Source organism: Apodemus sylvaticus, chromosome 13 (assembly GCF_947179515.1).
Source record: "Apodemus sylvaticus chromosome 13, mApoSyl1.1, whole genome shotgun sequence".
NCBI classification, from domain to species: Eukaryota; Metazoa; Chordata; class Mammalia; order Rodentia; family Muridae; genus Apodemus; species Apodemus sylvaticus.
The window spans coordinates 51,890,224-51,909,117 of record NC_067484.1 but is presented as its reverse complement, the minus strand read 5'-3'; the positions used below and the strand labels follow the sequence as shown (position 1 = coordinate 51,909,117).

The 18,894-nt window shown below is 40.6% G+C and overlaps 1 protein-coding gene across 2 annotated transcripts in view; it reads right to left on the bottom strand.

Annotated features, from left to right (window-relative positions):
- Pggt1b (protein geranylgeranyltransferase type I subunit beta) overlaps positions 1-18,894 on the bottom strand; it is a 48,614-nt gene that overhangs the window by 8,515 nt on the left and 21,205 nt on the right. The window contains exons 4-8 of one of the 2 annotated variants that reach the window (XM_052201342.1): positions 17,971-18,122; positions 16,626-16,758; positions 11,146-11,191; positions 5,733-5,899; positions 3,191-3,299 (exon numbers count right to left, since the gene is read on the bottom strand). In XM_052201342.1, coding sequence (XP_052057302.1) covers positions 3,191-3,299; positions 5,733-5,899; positions 11,146-11,191; positions 16,626-16,758; positions 17,971-18,122 — 607 coding nt within the window. Of the gene's footprint in view, positions 1-3,190; positions 3,300-5,714; positions 5,900-11,145; positions 11,192-16,625; positions 16,759-17,970; positions 18,123-18,894 lie in introns of both variants that reach the window. The other variant, XM_052201341.1, reaches the window with a different exon arrangement.

Genomic DNA, 18,894 nt, shown 5'->3' with positions numbered 1-18,894 from the left:
GAAAGAAAGAAAGAAAGAAAGAAAGAAAGAAAGAAAGAAAGAAAGAAAAGAGAAAGAAAGAAAAGCGAGAGAGAGAGAGAGAGAGAAAGAAAGAAAGAAAGAAAGAAAGAAAGAAAGAAAGAAAGAAAGAAAGAAAGAAAGAAAGAAAGAAAGAAAGAAAGAAAGAAAGAAAGGGAGGGAGGGAGGGAGGGAGGGAGGGAGGGAGGGAGGGAGGGAGGAAGGAAGGAAGGAAGGAAGGAAAGGAGGAGAGGAGAGGAGAGGAGAGGAAAAGAAAAGAAAAGAAAAGAAAAAAGAAAAGAAAAGAAAAGAAAAGAAAAGAAAAGAAAAGAAAAGAAAAGAAAAGAAAAGAAAAGAAAAGAAAAGAAAAGGAAAAAAGAAAAGATCAAAATGAAAATCATCTCTGGCTATGCAGTGGGTTCATGAGAAGCATGGGCCATATCATAAGATCCTGTCTCAAAAACCTACAGCCCACAAAAATAAAACTTCATGGTACCTGAAATAATTGGCATTTCAAATATATAAGATGGATTCAAAAGATTGAATTTATTTCTGTTATTTGTAAAATACTGCCAGACTGTCATATAAGGGGGTGGGGGGGGGGCAGGACCAAAATAATCACCAGATTTCTTAGACATCAAACTTATTTACAGTTATGTTGGCTATATGTTATACATACCAAAAAAAAATCTCAAAACTATTATTTTGCCTGAGAAATTTATTTGTGAAAACATCTTGGTGTATGCCTCTGAAACACCCCACATTTTTCTCTAAGTCAACATGCTTTTAATAAAAACAGGTAAGCCAGGCGGTGGTGGCACACGCCTGTAATCCCAGCACTCTGGGAGGCAGAGGCAGGCGGATTTCTGAGTTTGAGGCCAGCCTGGTCTACAGAGTGAGTTCCAGGACAGCCAGGGCTACACAGAGAAACCCTGTCTCAAAAAACAAACAAACAAACAGACAAACAAACAAAAAAAACAAATCCCAAAACCCCAAAAAACAAAAACCAACAGGTGTAATTTATTCCTTTTACTTTAAGCAAAACTACACACTTCATGCACCTCTTCTTCATGTTTTGATTCAGGTACACACTCCAAGCCCAGAAGCTCTACAGAGATGAGCAGAAAAACAGTCCCTGGTGTCGTGATAACCAAGACCAGGATCTCATCCAGTGCTGCAGTAGCCATGCCTCGGTGTGAGTCCATGAACATGTGATCAAATCCTCCAGAGCTCCCCATGATTTTTATAGACAAGCTGCAAACGGGCTCATTTTGTTGAAGTAAAATGAGGTAAGTAAAGGCTGAAGAAGGATGCTGGGGGGGGGGGTGCTAATTTTGGGGTGCCAGTCACATAATCTGTAGTTATTTGGTTCCTGTGTTTTAGGTTATAAGCACGAGAACCAAGAAATTAAAGTACCTGTCTAAGGAAATTAACTGAAACCAGAGTAGTGAGTGGCCTTTAATCCCAACACTTGGGAAGAAGCAGAAGGTGGATCTCTGTGTGTCTGAGGGCGTCCTGATCTACACAGTGAATTCCAGGCCATCTGGGGGCTACAAAGTAAGACCCTGCCTTTAAAAAAAAAAAAAGCTGAAAAAATCTCTGAAACTGCCAAAATTTAGAAGCAGCATAGGATACTTGTAATTCAGAATTTGAGAAATTTTTGTAACTGTTAGCATATGCTCACTGTACTATGTATGTACTATGTATAATGAGTTGCATAAGAAATTTTCATTGAAGAATATCATGTGCGCTGTCCTTTCTCTCCAACCTGACAGTCTCTGTTGCTTTAGTGTTATATGCATATAAATGATCTGTGTCTGTATGAAATCAAAGATCCCAAGCAAGAGAAAATGGGACAGGTACCTTTCTGAGCCTCATGCATTTTAGTTGTAATCATTTTCTGCCAACAACATAATTTCATTCTTTATGGCTGACTAAACTCCATTGGATATATATATATACACCTTACTTTATTTACCCATTCACAGTTATTTAACACCTAGGCTGGGTCTTATCTTAGCTATTGAGGATGCACGGCCCGGCCCAAGGCTCTCTGTAGTATGGTCCCTTATGCTCCTGAGTGTACACCCAGAACTGGTACAGACTCTTCTGCATTCACTGTTCATGAGATGAGATTGCAAACATCACCACATCTGGTTTATGTTGTGCTAGAGATCAAACCCAGGGCTCCAACATGCTAGCAAACATCCCACCAACTAGCCACACTTGGGCTTGAGCAAGCCCTTGAGCAGTGTTTTTAATGTGTTGTTGAATTTGGTTCTGAGAATTTTTTTTTAAACTCAGAAGTCTCTCTTGTTGTCCTCAGAACTCAGTGTCCTGTATCAATGTAAAGTAATTGAGAATCACTTGTGAAGAGAGACCCTCAGTCTCTCTGACAGAACTCTCCAGTTCAAATTGACCTGTGACCAGATTTGTGGGGCACTATCTTGATTTCTGCTGAATGTAGGAGGGCTCAGCCCACTCTGGTTAGTAACATCACTAGGCAGGTGATCCTGAGCTATATAAAAAGCTAGCTCGAGCACAAGACAATGCAAGCCAGAGAACAAGCCACAAGCAAGTGTCCCTTAACTGACACTCTCTCTATGTTTAAGCCTAGTTGTATAAGCCAAATAAACCCTTTCCTCCTCAAGTTGCCTTTGTCAAAGTAATATTACAGCAATAGAAAAACAAACTGGAACACTGTTAGCTCAAGTCAAAGCTAACAACCATGACATCACAGCTAATAACTATGACATTCTAGATGAGCCAAGTAGCTCCTTGAAGAAGACCCATTCAGAACATCGGCCTTCCTTACTTTCACACATGAAATAAGACACTGCTAAGTATGGGGATGTGGAGAGATGCACACCATTGTAATAGGACTTAACAATGTATACCCTTCCTTTACACCACCCTTACCTTGAACCTGTCTCAAATATGTTTATGATTTTCATTTTGTATGTAGCTATGGGTTGGTCCATGTGGAGCTGGTTCTCCTCTTACCGTGCGGGTCCTGAGAACTGAGCCACTTCACTGGCCTCCAGACATCATCACTTACAAAAAACATTATTGACTATAACATTATAATGTGGCAGTATTTTCTATCATACAATTTCTGAAGAAGACATATACTTACAAGGTCTACTCAAGAAGTAAAACACACACTCCTTTAGATTTGTGTCAATGTAATTACCTGGATGACTGTCTGGCCATTTAGCAAATCCCCCCACGAGACGATCTTGAGTTGATAAGATGTAATTCCTATTCTTCTCAAAGTTAGTGTACTGGAAAATTTTCAAAAGCTAAAAACAAAATGACAAACATTAACAGGCACAAAACTCATTGGCCTATGGCTCACAGCTCGGCTAATGTTCACTCAGATAGACTTATTCTACCTTAGACTCTCAGAGCAAATCTCTGGAGACTCGAGCACTTAAAATAGCCAACTACAGTATCTTTTTTATTTGATTACCAAGCTCATTAGTAGAAAGGTTTGATATTGTCAAGAAATGACTTCTACCCAGGCACACCTATAGATTCAGTAAATATCTAAAATTATACACACAACACATGCAGAGGAACATTACCTAGGCACAAAAAGGAAAATTTCATATATATTAAAAAAATAGATGGCTCCTAACATCATGCTAAAGTAAATAAGGACGACACAGAGGAACAGTATTGCATGATTCTGATATACAAGTGTGATAGTTTACAATGTCAACTCAACAGGATCTAGAGTCAACTTCCAACAAAGTTTGGACATGCCTCTGAGGGATTATCAAGATTAGGTTACCGAGATGGAAGACCCACCCTAAATGTGGGCAGCACTATTTCCGTAGGTTAAGATGGTAGGCTGTATAGACAGGAGACGTTAAGGGAGCCCCAGCAGTGCCCGTGCTCTGCTTCCGTACTATGGACAAATTCGAGGGGCCACCCCTGCTCCTGCTGTCAGAGCTCGCCTGCCCCAGCAGGAGGTAACTTCCAAAATTCCCAAAAGCCTATGCAGAGCTTTTCCCCTTCAAGTTGCTTGTCAGGTATTTTAGTAACATGCTGAGATACCCAGGAAGGACACGTGGAGACAGCGAGTACAACATGAGTATAGGAAGCTGGGGAGAGGACAGTGAGGCACTACTGCGGACAGGATCGGAGATCATGTGTACAATGGCAGTGGTGGTTATATATTATTTTGGATGTCATTATTACTACTAAATGGTTAAAGTGCTAGAGCCGGGCAGTGGTGGCGCACGCCTTTAATCCCAACACATGGAAGGCAGAGGCAGGCGGACTTCTAAGTTCAAGGTCAGCCTGGTTCTACAGAGTGAGTTCCAAGACAGCCAGGGCTACACAGAGAAACCCTGTCTGAAAACAAACAAACAAAGAAACAAACAAACAAAGAAAAAAGATTTGTTTAAAAAAAAAATGCTAGACACAAAAGAAGAGTTCCTAGGAACATTACAGCAGAACAAGCTTGACGACTCAGACCCTTTTGAGTAAAAGAGATGGTCTGGCATTGGGAGCTTCTGAGTGCGATGCAACAGGAAACGCCTGATATCACTTACGTGATACTTAGTGGAAAGTAATTACAGCTCATTTTAGATGTGGTATTGATACTAGCAGTTTTGTTTTGTTAAGTCATTTTCATTTAGAAGACATATTGAAGCATTCCCAGACATCACATGGTGACTGGGAGGAGTGAGTATAAAATGGACGAACACGGCTGCTCTGGGACGGCCAGGAATGGTGCATGAGGATGGGACTTTTGGCCAGTTATGGTGCACAAGGAGTACATGGGTAGTCACACCGTCCTCTCTACTGTACGGATGTCTAAACTCATGTTTAAATGGCATTACAACTAAGCAGACAGGCTATTGCCTTCATTTTAAACCAGTCTGTTTTCAGATTTGTTTCAACTGCATGCATGATTTTTAAGAGGGAAAAGATAGGACTGCGGTGGTCTGAATAGGTATGCCCCCATAGACTCCTGTGTTTGAATGCTTGGGTCATTAGGGAGTGGCACTATTAGGAAATATGGCCTAGTTAGAGTGAGTGGTCTTGCTGGAGGAAGTATGTCTCTGTAAGGACAGGCTTTGAGGTCTCCTAGCTACACACAGTCTGACACACAGTGCCCTTCTGCTGCCTGTGGATAAAGACGTAGACCTCTCAGCTTCCCCAGCACCATGTCTGCCTGCACACTGCCATGCTTCCCACCATGATGATAATGGACTGAACCTCTGGAACTGTAAGCCAGCACCAATTAAATGTCCTTTATAAGAGCTCCCTCCCTTGGTCATGGTGACTCTTTACAGCAGTGAAGCCCTAACTAACACAAAGACATTACATCTAAGATGAACATAAGCTCTGTTATATTCAGAACATCTGCACAAAGGGTGGTTCTTAAGAATAAAGACATTTCAAGATGAAATGATATAAATAATGGCTCGGTGACTTTATATAGCAAATCCAATCAACGCATTTGCAACTTTTAGGCAAAACAAACAATAAAAAGAAAATTTTCTAATGGATTTCCAGTGAGTGAATATCCAACATGATCTTTTTAAGTTAACTTCCTGTTTCCAGTTATGGCTTCCTGATTAATCCCTGTCCTGGATGCTCTAGCTAGCTTTACTAACAAGGTTTCTGGTCTAATGGGCATGTAACAAGTCCTATAAATGTTTTAAGCAGGTACAGCCATCATGTGGCTTGGGTCTTATTACCTTTAGCGTTGCGCCCACCCAGAAGGAGTAGCAGGTGTCGACCGGCTTGTTAGGTCTTCCGTGGTACCCGTTCTGCTGCCTCATTATGCACCACCTCTTTATCCTGTTCAGTTCTTTCTCTGAAAAAACTTCTTCCAGTTTACCCATCAGGCACAGTGACGCAATGCCACAAAAGGTGGATCCTCCTGATGATCAAAACACAAACTGTATGTCTATGGGCCTATGAAAGCAGCACGACATGGCGGGCGGGCGGGAGAGGGGAACAGTCCCATTAGCCTACAGGACAATGAGATAAAGTTCAGGAACAAACTCAAAATACTACAGTAAAGTCTCCCGTGTCAACTGGCAAGACAGAATAGAATTTAAAATAATTTAAAGCTCTAAGACATTATACTTATAAGGAGCAAGATCGAGGAATCTGTTCCAAATTACATGATAGACTCTTACACCAGACTCTTCATCCCCTTAAGTTCTCTGTCCACAGCTCTGCCTTCAGGGAGGCAGCCAAGAATCCAAACCATTAAAAGCAAATGGCATCTAAACAGACTTTCCTCTTATCACTTTTTTAGCTAATTCAGCAAAACAGTACTGACATAGGCATTATTGCCCAAGAGATTTAAAGACAGGAGCAGCAACACAGGCTATATGCAGATTAAACTCTGTCCCAAAATGGCTTTATCAGTCACGTTTGTGAATTTTATCAGCACTCATGTTTGTATATACCAAGTTATCCAGAAGAATTTCTGTCCTCTGAAACTTGGAACGGAAGTCAGTCAACAAGCATGGAGTCAGAGGCAAGGGAGAGCAGGAAGCTAAGTGCATGGGCGCATAAAACAAGTGCATGTTTTTATTACTTAAGCACCTTACCAAAAACCATAAAGAGAAGTAAGTTCATGGGAATTCAGTGTTCAAAGGAAATTAAAGCCAAAGGGATTTAACATTTTTGTTCTGGATTAAGGAATAGAGATATTTTTAAAGAACCATAGAAACAAATTAATTTGTCTGAGATTCCTATTATGAATCTTTAGAGACAAAAATAATTGTATTCATCACAAACTGAGGCAGCCCAGTTCTTACACAACATATTCAGACTGTCCCCCCCCAAAAGTGCTTTGCTCCTGGTGAATTAGTGGGATAAAGTGAGCGGCCCACTTGGTAACCATGGCCCAGGAGGCCTCCACCTGCCTGGTCCGTCTCTGTCTATATGACCACGCAACAAAAAGAAACAAAACAACCGACTTAGAAAAAGGTGAAAAGACCATCCCCAAATTACATGTTTAGACTGGGAAGTTAGGAGTGAAAGCACATGAAAAATCAAGAATACCATTAAGCCAAACTCAACTTCCCAATCAACTGCACACATATCAATGCACAAGCATACTGTAGGTGAGCTCAGGACGTAAGATGCAAACATGCGTTTCCAGCCTAGTAGATCAGCAGTGGCAAAGAAAGCAGCATGAAGTGTTACAGAAGCCAGAGCGTGCTCAGGGCTAGATGGGGACGAGTGACCAAGTTTTACCTAACAAGTGACACTGGGACAATGAAAGGAAAGGCAAAGCACACACAAAAGGAAAACAATGAGAGGAGCACCAGGCATGCTGGCGATCACCACAGCTCAGTGAGGCAGCTGGAGGGCTGCAGGCCTGAGCACTAGCAGGGGGTGCTGCCTCACCTGCGCCTTTACACGGTTGAGACTCGTTCCTGAGTACTATACTGGCTAGCCCTGATTATCAAGCTGACAGGATTGACATTTCCTGTGAAGTTTCTACCTTAGGTTAGCTGAGGTGGGAAGACCCACCCTAGGGGGAATGGCATCATTACAATAGCATCCATCTCTCTGCCTCCTACCTGCAGATGTGTGTGACAAGATGCCTCAATCTTCCTTCTCCATGGTGACTGTGCCTTTAACTGTGAGTCAAATAAACCCTTCCTCCTTAGTAATTTCAAGTATTTGGTCCCAGCCACAATTAACTAGCATAAGTAGGTAAAGGCATATCACTGAACAGGTCTGTTTCCTTCTGGCTCTCACAGGGGTTGGCCTTTCTGACTGACTCTCATCACTTCAAAGATGACTTTTCTCAGCAGGCTGGTATTCCAAATAAATAAGACTATGTAAGTTATCAAATGGTAGCTAGCACAGAGCAACAATAAATTACAGAATACCTTTCATCTTAATATGCAATCTGAGATTACAAATTGGTGACATGTGGGGGACAATTAGTTTAAGTGGCTAACTAAAAACTAAAACCAAACAAAAAATCCAGCCAAAAAAACCCTTAAGACATTTAAATTCCTGAACTGCTGGCTACTCTGAAACCTCAGTATATTTGATAGTAAGTTGTTCTATATTTCCCACATAGTGCTAACATGCTTGGAAATGAAGACCATGGTGTCTATGTATGTGTGGTATATGCTATTCATGTAGTGTGTGCATATATGTATGTGGGTGCACATGCACATATGTATGTCAGAAGTTATGTCAGGTGTGTTCCTTGAGCAATCTCAATGAATGTGTGGGAGGGTGTATCACATACATACATACATAAATACACACATGCACACATACACACATACATACATACATGTTTGTTGAGGAAAGATTTCTCTGTGTAGCCCTGGCTGTCCTAGAACTCCCTCTGTAGACCAAGCTGGCCTCAAACTCACAGAGACCTGCCTGCCTCTGCCTCCCAAGTGCTTGGATCAAAGGGACACACCACCACGCTGGGCTCAATGCTATATTTTTTTTTTTTGGTTTTTCTGTATAGTCCTGGCTGTCCTGGAACTCACTCTGTAGACCAGGCTGGCCTCAAACTCAGAAATCCACCTGCCTCTGCCTCCCAAGTGCTGGGAATACAGGCGTGCGCCATGCCTGGCTCTCAATGCTATTTTTTAAGACAAGGTACATCACTAGGTTCCAGTGTTGGGGTTCTAGGTACATGACAGCATGCCCAGCCTACGGAAGGAAATCTGAACTCGGGCCATCCATCACCATGCTGATATGGCAGGTGCTTCACCGACTGAGTCGCCTTCCCACTGTGGTCTTGTCAGCAGGTTGAGTATAGCAGTGGAATGCCTGTAATCTCAGCACTACGATGGTAGAAGTAGGAATAATGCATGCCTGAGGTCTGCCTGGGCTACAGAGCAACAAGCCCTCACCTCAAGAAAATTAATAAGATTGAGAAGATGGCAGCTCAGTAGATAAAGCACCTACAGGACAATGTAGTTCAGCTCTCTGAAATCTGCATAAAGCTGGGCGTGGCAGCACAGGTCTGTAATCCAAGCATGTTAGCTAGTCTAGTTTGTCTAGCAAACAAGGTGGAGGGTGAGAACCCACACCTGAGGCTGTCCTCAGATCTCCACATATTATGTGGCATGCGTGTGCCTATACTTATACCCAAGTACACATACATGCATAGTAGAAAGGGACACACAGACACATTAAAAAATTTAAAGTATGCATTCTGAGATGCTAAAATGAGACATGCTCAGCATGTAAGGGGGATGACACTGTTCAGATTTGGGTGATCATAGGGTTAACTGATAAAGATGATTTGTTCAGCTATATACCAAATGTGTTATAAATGAACCACCGGATAAAACAGGCCAAGTTCCTGTGGGGATATAATTAAGTGGAAAAAGGCAAACAGTAAACAAATATATAAATGCAGGTCACTTAGAAAATGCAAATTGTAGGAAGAAAAATAAAACAAAAACAAGAATTACAGAATGGGCTATATACATGTGTGGTTGGCCTCAAAGTCACAGAACAGATAATCAGAAGATGTCAAACTGCTGTGCATGAACTACAATCCATTACTGACCACACTGATGGTTACTCAGGTTAAATCAATTCCAAAGGAAGACCTGGGGGATCCAGGAAGATTCTTCTTCTTTACAAGATACTTCAGAGAGTAAGTATCATGTTTGGACGGTCCCTCATATCCCAGAAAATAATATTCCAATTTCTCCTGCGCCAGTGAGGCATCTCCCCAGAGTGCTACAGCAGCAAGCACGAGAGCCCATCCTTCTAGAAATTCTTGGAGCTATCATATTTCCTCTTCATGTAACCACATCCCTCCCAATCATGGGGACGAACAGTAACATAACTGCTCCTGAGACCAGTTAGCACTTGGGCATACATGGATGGAAGTTGCTCAAATAATTGTTTATTGTATCACAGCTTAAGTCTTTGAAATTCACCCAATGATAGCTTCAAATTCACTTTTCAAGAATAGAAATACATAGAAGCCAGCCATCAGTCACTGACATTTGATGTAAAGTTTCAAACACAAAATCCCCAACCAAGAATACAGTCCACTCCAAAGAAGTATGTGGCCTATAGAGAGGTGTGACGGACCATGTATGTCTATAAAGGTTTAGGGAAACTACCCTTTCCACCATTTAATGATTACACAGCCTCTCCCCTCTCTCTGCCTATAAATTCCCAGGACTAGTTCATGGGAAGGCAGACGAGTTCATGGCCCCTGACCTCCATGCTGACCACTCATGAAATAAGACCTTTCAGTGCCATATGTATTTGGCACTTTTGTCCCTTGTTTGGAAGTGGATCTTGTTTGCTGTCTGTCACCAGCTACACATACAGCCATCTGTGGAACTCAAGCATATTAAAGCATGGAGTCATACTGCAACAGGGAGTCAGAGAAAAAGTCAAACCATTCTTCTATTCAGAAGGACAAAAGGTCTGTTCTGCTGATGAGGAGACTCTTAGGGAGACTGAGGAAGCACGGTCACTGTTGGCAGTGTCAGGCCAAGCCATTCTCCAATCCTACAAGCAGAGGAACGGCGGCAGGGAGTGAGCACAGCACAGAACAGCCAGGGATGAGAACCCTAGAGGTCACCGGACTCTCCAGAGCCTGGGCTGCTTCTTAGAAAAGCAGAACGGAAGCTTGACTATTTCTGAGTGCAGATCTGGATTTAAGAGATGTGCTGGCAAACTTTATGGCTACCCTCACACAATTCTAGTCCTGCCCTAAGTGAGAGAAATGTGAGAGAGTAGATTGGTTTCAACAGAAATATGTGATTATCACTAAGGATAGTATGGAAGGTAAATAAAAATTTTCATGTTCGGTATAATTCTTTGATTTAGTCTTACAAGTGTTATGCCAAAGTGAATAACCTGGTTTTTCCTAGTAACAGTCTAAAATAACAATACCAACATATTTGCATGCAGCTAACATTTCAACAGATTACTAGAAATCTTCTGGTCTGAATAATCTCTTAATGATTAGTAATCTAAGAGGTTTCAAACAGCTAAGTACCTCACTGTAAAAAAAAAAGAGAGACAGAGAGACAGATGTAAGAAGGCAACAGAGTCATGCTACAGCAAGAGTTGAGAAAGGCTGAGGTGCTCGCATTCTGATGCTGATGCTGCATGCTCTCTTACAACTATCCAATCACTTAGAGGACTTACCATGGGACTCAAGGCCTGCTCCCTGCGCCAGCCCATTGTCATAGGACTGAAAAGGAAAAACAGATTAGTTTAATGGAGAAATAATTATCATAGTAGATAAGTGAACAGTGAGTTAACTTTGACCTCTTTTATATACTCTAAAATAAGTACCCTCTCCAGAGTAGTAGTAGTGGGAATTTTGAAGTCAACAATAATGTCCAACCCTTATTCCTCACACTCTTCCAAGTGAGCAGATAGTGAATTAAAATGCAAAGATTTCATACCTGTGCAACTCCAGTCACAAACTAAATCCTTCTGAGACACTGGTTTTACTGAGGATGAGAGCCTACTAAATGTCAAGGTCTTCATACATCTTCCAAAATCCAAACAGTAAGAACAGTGTGTGTGTGTGTGTGTGTGTGTGTGTGTGTGTGTGTGTGTGTGTGTATGTATGTATGTATGTATATAACTGAAATACAGAAAGCCAAAAGACCTGGGCTGGTAATGTAGTTCATGGTGGGGGTGCTTACCTAATAGGCAAAAAGACCTATGTTTCAACAGTAGAGGTAGGCAGGTGGATTATAGCAGGATAAAGAAATAGGAAGGAAGGAAGGAAGGAAGGAAGGAAGGAAGGAAGGAAGGAAGGAAGGAAGGAAGGAAGGAAGGAAGGAAGGAAGGAAGGAAGGAAGGAAGGAAGGAAGGAAGGAAGGAAGGATAAAAGACAAGACAAGGGATTTTTAAAAGTGTTTAACATTCTATTGGAAAGGCTATGTTGAAAAATACACTTTCCTATAGAGGATGGAACAGAATTTGGCTTATTTTTTTTATTAAGTGTGTTCATTTCTCCTAAGGAAGAAGCAGGCTTACTGAAAACAGAAAAAGCAGTGAGCTGGGCAGTAACAAGAGTACTATCCCCAGCCTGGCCCACTTGGTCTATCTTTCGGAGGGAAGAAAACAAAATATAATTAATAAAATTGCTTATGTACTTAGTTTTTGACCAAGCAATATACCTGAAGATGTAACTGTAATATATAAAAAGATATGTGGGTTATCAATAATAGCACTGTTTGTAAGTGAAAAAAAAAGTATTCTCTATACAGAATAATTGTAAATGAAGAATATTAGAGGAGACTATGTCATAGCCACACAGTTATGTAATGTAAATTATAAGAAAAATGTAAGAAAAAGAATGAAGAAACTGTGATTTACAAGGTATGGTATTCAATGAGGAAAAGGTACTTTACTAGAAAAGGTATGTGTAGTATGTTATGACCTGGTTAAATATATGATGTGTTTGCAGTTCTATGTGGGATAGTTTTGTTAGGCATAATTATACCTAGTTATGATTTTCATTTAGAAGTTACGTATTACATAAAGAGATATGATTGTGCATGATGGCTAATTTGGTTGTCAACTTGACTAATCTATAATTAACCATCTGTACAAGTAACTAAAAACTCACACAGCTAAGCATATCTGTGAGGGATTTTTCTTGAATTATTTGAGGTGGGGAGACCCATCCTAAAACTGACTCGTTTCAGATCAAACGACTAACCCTAAACCTAGGCCACTTCGGGTAGCAGTGCACATAAAAGGATGTGAAAGGAGGAAATTTTTGCTTTTTGCCTTGTCAGAACCAACTAGGAAAGGCTAAAGGCATGCAAGTAAGTGTTCTGGGCTTGGCCCACTGCTTTGCATGACTGTGATGGGTAAGCTCTGAATTGCAGAGCCTTCAGAGGCTTTTATTTGAGAATTGCTTATTGCTACTGATATACCTTTCCTGTCACTATCACATAGTCTGATGATTCCTGGGCATTAGTTCACCCTGTTGGGCAGATTTTCTGCAGATCGGTGATGATATACTATCATGTAGTAATGTTGTATAGACATATTGATGATTTCATAATTCCTAATAATCATTTTATAGAATACCTAAATTTATACAAGTAATTTTCAGCAGTCTGAAAAGCTGCAAATAGGGCTCTGTAAACATTCATGTGTCATAAGCTAATTGCACTAGGATATGAAAGCAGGCATGGAACAGATTTACTACCAAGGAAAACCATTCATTCTAGGTCAGGTCCAAGGATGAAGCCACAGGTGTGACTATGATAATAAAGGGAGGCCATGCGAAACTGCTGCTCTGAACTACCGTGAGCTTATAGAATGAAACACTGCTTTGAACTTAGTATCAACATCCTTCAGTAGCTCCCCTTTGTGTAGCATTTCATCTATGGGTAATTTTCTAAAGAACTTTTGTCTAAAAAGTTATAAGAAGGCCAGAGAAAAAGAATAAAGGGTGGCTTAAAGCATTCTGCCCCATCTACTAAATGTTATATATGTATATGTCTGTCTATATATACATGTGCAGGTAGGTGTATGTGTCTATATCTAAGTATGCATGAACATTTGTGGAGGTATTGAGACAGGTGGTCAGGCCCAACCAGAATGTGTGTGTGTGTGTATGGAGAGAAGGAGGGAGGGAGGGAAGGATAAAGAGAGAGAGAGAGAGAGAGAGAGAGAGAGAGAGAGAGAGAGAGAAGAAAATAGTGCTTATTACGGCACAAATATATAGAGTCACAGAGAAACAGCCCAGTGCTCATTAAAGCACAAACAGTAAGATGATAAGACCAGGGATCTTTAGCCTTCATCCAACACTCTGTCCCTCCAAGCACTGTTCCCCTAAAGGCCAGGGCAGGCCCGGCATTGCCTGCTTGCCCTCACTCTCACTGGCAAGTTTATCCTGTTGCTGAGGCATTGTTTCCCTGGTATTAAAACCTACTTCCTTTGGGACTCCAAAGTAGACTGATGGCTGGTTCAGACATCTAGCCTCATGGACTGAACAAACCAGATTTATGGCCTTTCCATCAGGAGACACCACTGTTGGACCAGCCAGAACACAGCCTATATAAGCCACTCTATGACTCCCATTTGATATACATATAGGTTTAATACAGATTTTAAAAGAAATAAAAGGTACAGAGATCTTCTTATCAAATTAAAATATAGGAAAGATAAGTGAGAATGTTACCTGTAGAGTGAATGAAAACAAGAGGTAGCTTTAGGGGTTAAGAGGGTGGTAGTAAGGGGGAGTGAGAAGTTATACTCCTCTGGGTTCTTTCTTTAACAGTTCTGACATCCAGAAAGGTTAAGTTATACATATTAAGTAAATAACATGATAGAGTAGATAGATAGATAGATAGATAGATAGATAGATAGATAGATAGATAGATAATCAATGACTTTTGGGGGATGGGGAATCTAAATGGAATGAATAACTACAAGAGGAATTCAAACAGAAAAAAAAATCTAACTGTAGTTGGAATAAATTATTTATCAAGAGGGAAAATAAATAGAACCTGTATAGTAAATTAAAACTTGAGTTCATGTATATAGACTCATGGTTCTTAATACATAGGGTAATAAAAACACAGAGAAGCCCAGACTGTGTTAGCATATGTATGTATGAGGGGATAGTCTCTGCATACATACATATATAACTTTCTTAGTTCTGTTTGATGAGAAAAGGCCCAGCAGCAATGACATCAAATGCTTAATAAGCATACTTAGAGCCCAGATCCTTGTTTCTAACAAGTTCTTTCAATACATTCCAAGGCTAGTTCAAGAAATGTATGAATGCAGGCCTAAGTTAAAAAAAGTAAAAGTTGAAACTCAGGTACTACAGTTGAAGAGTTGAATCTCTTATACCAGAAAGCCTTCAAAGAATGAAACGAACACATCAAAGGGGCACTGATCCAGCATTCTCACTGACTAAATCTGAGACAACCTAAGTATCAAAATATAGTATGTTCTAGTTGCACTAAGATAAAAAACACTTCACCAAAAGCAATTTAGGGGAGGAAAGGGTTTTAGTGTACAGTCCATCACTGAGGGAAGTCAGGGCAGGAACTCAAATAGAAACTTGAAGCAGAAATCATGGAGGAATGGTGCTTGCTGGCTCAGAGGCTCATGCTTCTAGCTTTTTGTAGGACTGCCCACAATGGGCTGGGTCCTCCTATAGCAATTCAATCAGCGGTTAAGACTGTCCCCCACAGACATCCCTACAGGACAATCTAATCTGAGCAATTCTCACTTGAGACTCCTTGGTCAGATGACTCTAGGCTTTGTCAAGTTGACAATGAAAGCTAAGGACAATTTGATAATGAAGGGCTATATTCTATTGAGTCTACAGTGATATATACGTAAATAAAGAAATGAAGGCAGAGATAAGACTTTCCCTAATAGACTTCCCACTTATATTATTATAGGATAGACACTAGGGCTGGAAAAGCATCAGTTCATACTACATGAATGAATAAAAGGTTATACGACACAGGCTACTTATTCTCTGCATATTTTATCATTAAATGCTTAATAATCTCAAAAAAGGAAAAAACACTGGCTTTAAAAAGAAAACTAGCACATACTACCTAAACCATGCAAGCATACACAGGATAAATTAGCACCTATCATCCAACCACTTACCATGCTCCTTTCCTCCTCCCTTCCTTCCTTCTATACTCTGACTCCCATTTCTTCCCCCCTCTCTCAAATTCCCAACCATTCTCCTGCCTCCGGCTCTTGACAACTCAGATTTTAGAAATGAGTTCAGTTTATGACTCTTTCCCTCTCAAAACTCTTCAGGGTCTCTTCTTTCTGCAGTCACAAGCTTTTAAACTCTGTGTGTTTGTGCAGGTGATAAAATCTGATGCATAAGGCTCTCAGAAGCCGGGTGGTGGTGGCACACACAGTACTCTGGGAGGCAGAGGCAGGCGGATTTCTGAGTTCGAGGCCAGCCTAGTCTACAGAGTGAGTTCCAGGACAGCCAGGGCTATACAGAGAAACCCTGTTTGGGGGGCAGGGGGTGGTGCAGGAACAAACCAAATCCCCCCCCCCCAAAAAAAAGGCTCTTAGAAGGCAGAGGCAGGAGATCTCTGGGAGTTGAAGGCCAGCCCAGGTTACAGAAGGAAACATCTGATGCACAGTTAAACCAATCCCACTCCTTTATGAGCTCAGGTATTCCACAGAGAGAAACTAACAAACAGATCTCCTACAGGTTAAGTTCATAGCTTTAATAGACTTCAGACCTCTCATCTGTAAAATGAGAACGAACCCTCAGGGCTGGGTGGTGAAAGTGTGGAGAGCAGCTCTTCTGCCTCTAGTTTATACAGCAGCTACAGGAGCAAAGGGCTGTCCCAGCTGCAGCCTAGCTCTCCTCCCCACTACAGAATAAACTGGACTGTGTGAGAAGAACATTTCTAGTTATTGTCTTTAAAATTAGACTAGAAAGTACAAGTATATACTACGTTTTAATGATCAAGATATCAATATCTCAGACCATTTCTCTATGGTGCTCTGAGACAAATCCACCAAAAAAAAAAAAAAAATCTTACTGCTCTTATCTTCAAATTTTGATGAAGAGATGAGGGATACACTATACTGCGGCACTCAATACCAGGAATAATAACCGAAACTGGTCCCGTTTTAACGACATAACTCACCATACTTCTTCTGATGTAGCTGATGGCTTTCTTCACGTCCATGCCTGACCAGTTGTTGAGCATATAGCAAATGCAGGAAGCGCAGTACACGAACCTCATGTCGTTCTCACTGCCCTCAGGAACAGCACAGAAGCTGCAGGCGACAAGGACGTAAGGCCTCACTCGGTAAGCTCACATTCCTCAGGTCAGGAGCACGTGCTCTGCATCCCATCTCACTCACAGAAGCATCTCCTGCTGGCTTTACCTGTACCACATACTACAAAGGGCCCCTCAATCACACTCACAAGTTGTCACTGCGTATATGTTACTATACGGCAACCGTACGTTGTTTACTCCCAAGAAGGGGAGCTGTGCAACAACAGCTACCAATTAGCTACAGAAAAAGAGGCAAATAAGCCCGCACACACACTATCTAGTAGTAAGAAACTCCTAAGCCCGTGTCTTCCTATGTGAAATGTCTTCTAAGTGTATATAGAGAACACAGAGAATGTACATGCATAGAGAATGTGTGTGTATTAATTGAGCTATTATACTGTGTTTCATTACACAGTTTTCAAGAGGTAATTGTCTGTGTTCCATTCCTCTTTCTGGCAGAAATCTGGGGCAACACTGGATCCCCATTTATTGGAAATAACCATTTATTATGTCTACAGTAACTTTCCCTCATCAACGTTGAGCAGTGTCCTGAAAACACAGACAAGAAAATAGGGTCACAGTGTACAGCGCAAGGCTGTGACCCAGCAACTGTGACACAGCAGTGGACTGGTCCACAAAGCCGTGTTCTTGGAGATTACGACTTCATCACACTATCAGCTTAGAGCTCTTTGTTACTCTTGGAAGAATCTTCAGCGTACAAACCATAAGGCATCGGGTATCAGCGGCACTATCTTCTCTGTCATTTAACCATGTACCTCAGTGGACTGGAGAGCAGACTACCTAACTTTGAATGTAATGTTTAATGTGCAGTCCTTTCCCTCCCATCAGTACTTTGAAGGAACCAACACTCAAATTAAATAGCTTATTTCAAAACATTTGTTTCATCTAAAAGATAAAATTTAAAAAAGGAGAAAGGAGTTCTAACTAGAAAGGTAGCTTCATTTTTGTTCGTGTAAAATGAGATACTTTTTCATCAAGTATGTCACTGTATATGCAAACATGATGTGGTTCGTTTCCACTGTGTGAGTGGGGGTCTAATTCAGGGCCTTTGGCACATTAATTATGTACTAACTCTTCAACTGTATTTCTAGTCCTGCGTTCTAACGATCTACTATAGTACTATATCCAGTTTTTTTGAGTTCCAAATAGTTTTTACTTACACACGAAAACAACAATGAGTAGTTCATACCTCCCATCTTCCAGCTGAAGTGCTCTCAAGCCTGCTAAGCAAGCTTCTTTATCCACCCGGCTTAAGTCATCTCCAAGAATAATCAAACAGGAAAGACCCGTGTAAGTCATCGCTATGTGTCCACTGTCATAAGGGTGAGCTGTTCCTGGATTCTAAATTCAAAATGAACATTATGTTAAATTAATTGAAATTTTAAATTTTCTTTTACAAATAACATTCAGCATGAGGTTTTAGTAAATGTTGCTTATACTAATTTGTATAGATATCCAACTGAGGAAAAGATGCCTTAATTTTTAGATGTCTCAATATGTCTTCTTACAAGCTATATAACTTTCAAAATATTATGATCCTCCAACTTTATGATAGTAGTTATGACGTTTGAATAAACCACGTATTTAAAACTTTCTACTTAGTTCAACCCAATTTAGAAAAGTTACGTCTTATAAAGTTAGGAACTCAGTATTTTCAACCAAAATATTATAAAAAGAAGGAACATTTGGGCTGAGTGGTAGAGTGCATGCCTAACGTGTGTTGAGGCTGAGAGTCTAATTCCCGCACTGTCCAAGAAACAAAGAAAATGTACTCTATATGGTATAAACCTAAAGTAAATAGCACAGTATTATTCACCATATAACCTTATCAATCTATCATGAAGTTTAATCATTTCAATCTCTAAAAAACATTAGCATTCAAATACAAAAAGGAAATATAAATAGTTAATTTTATATATTATTCATCTGTATAATATTTAGAAAGGTCAGATATAAGTTCCATTTAAATCTCATATGTGGAATCTAGCCAATAATGTCTGTGTATTACAAAGGGTTAGAAAGTTGATCCCATAATTTTCTTGTACAGTGACCTGTGCTTTTTCAAAACAAATCTGCAAGAAATTCAATCCCTTGAACTCTGAACCCACCCACT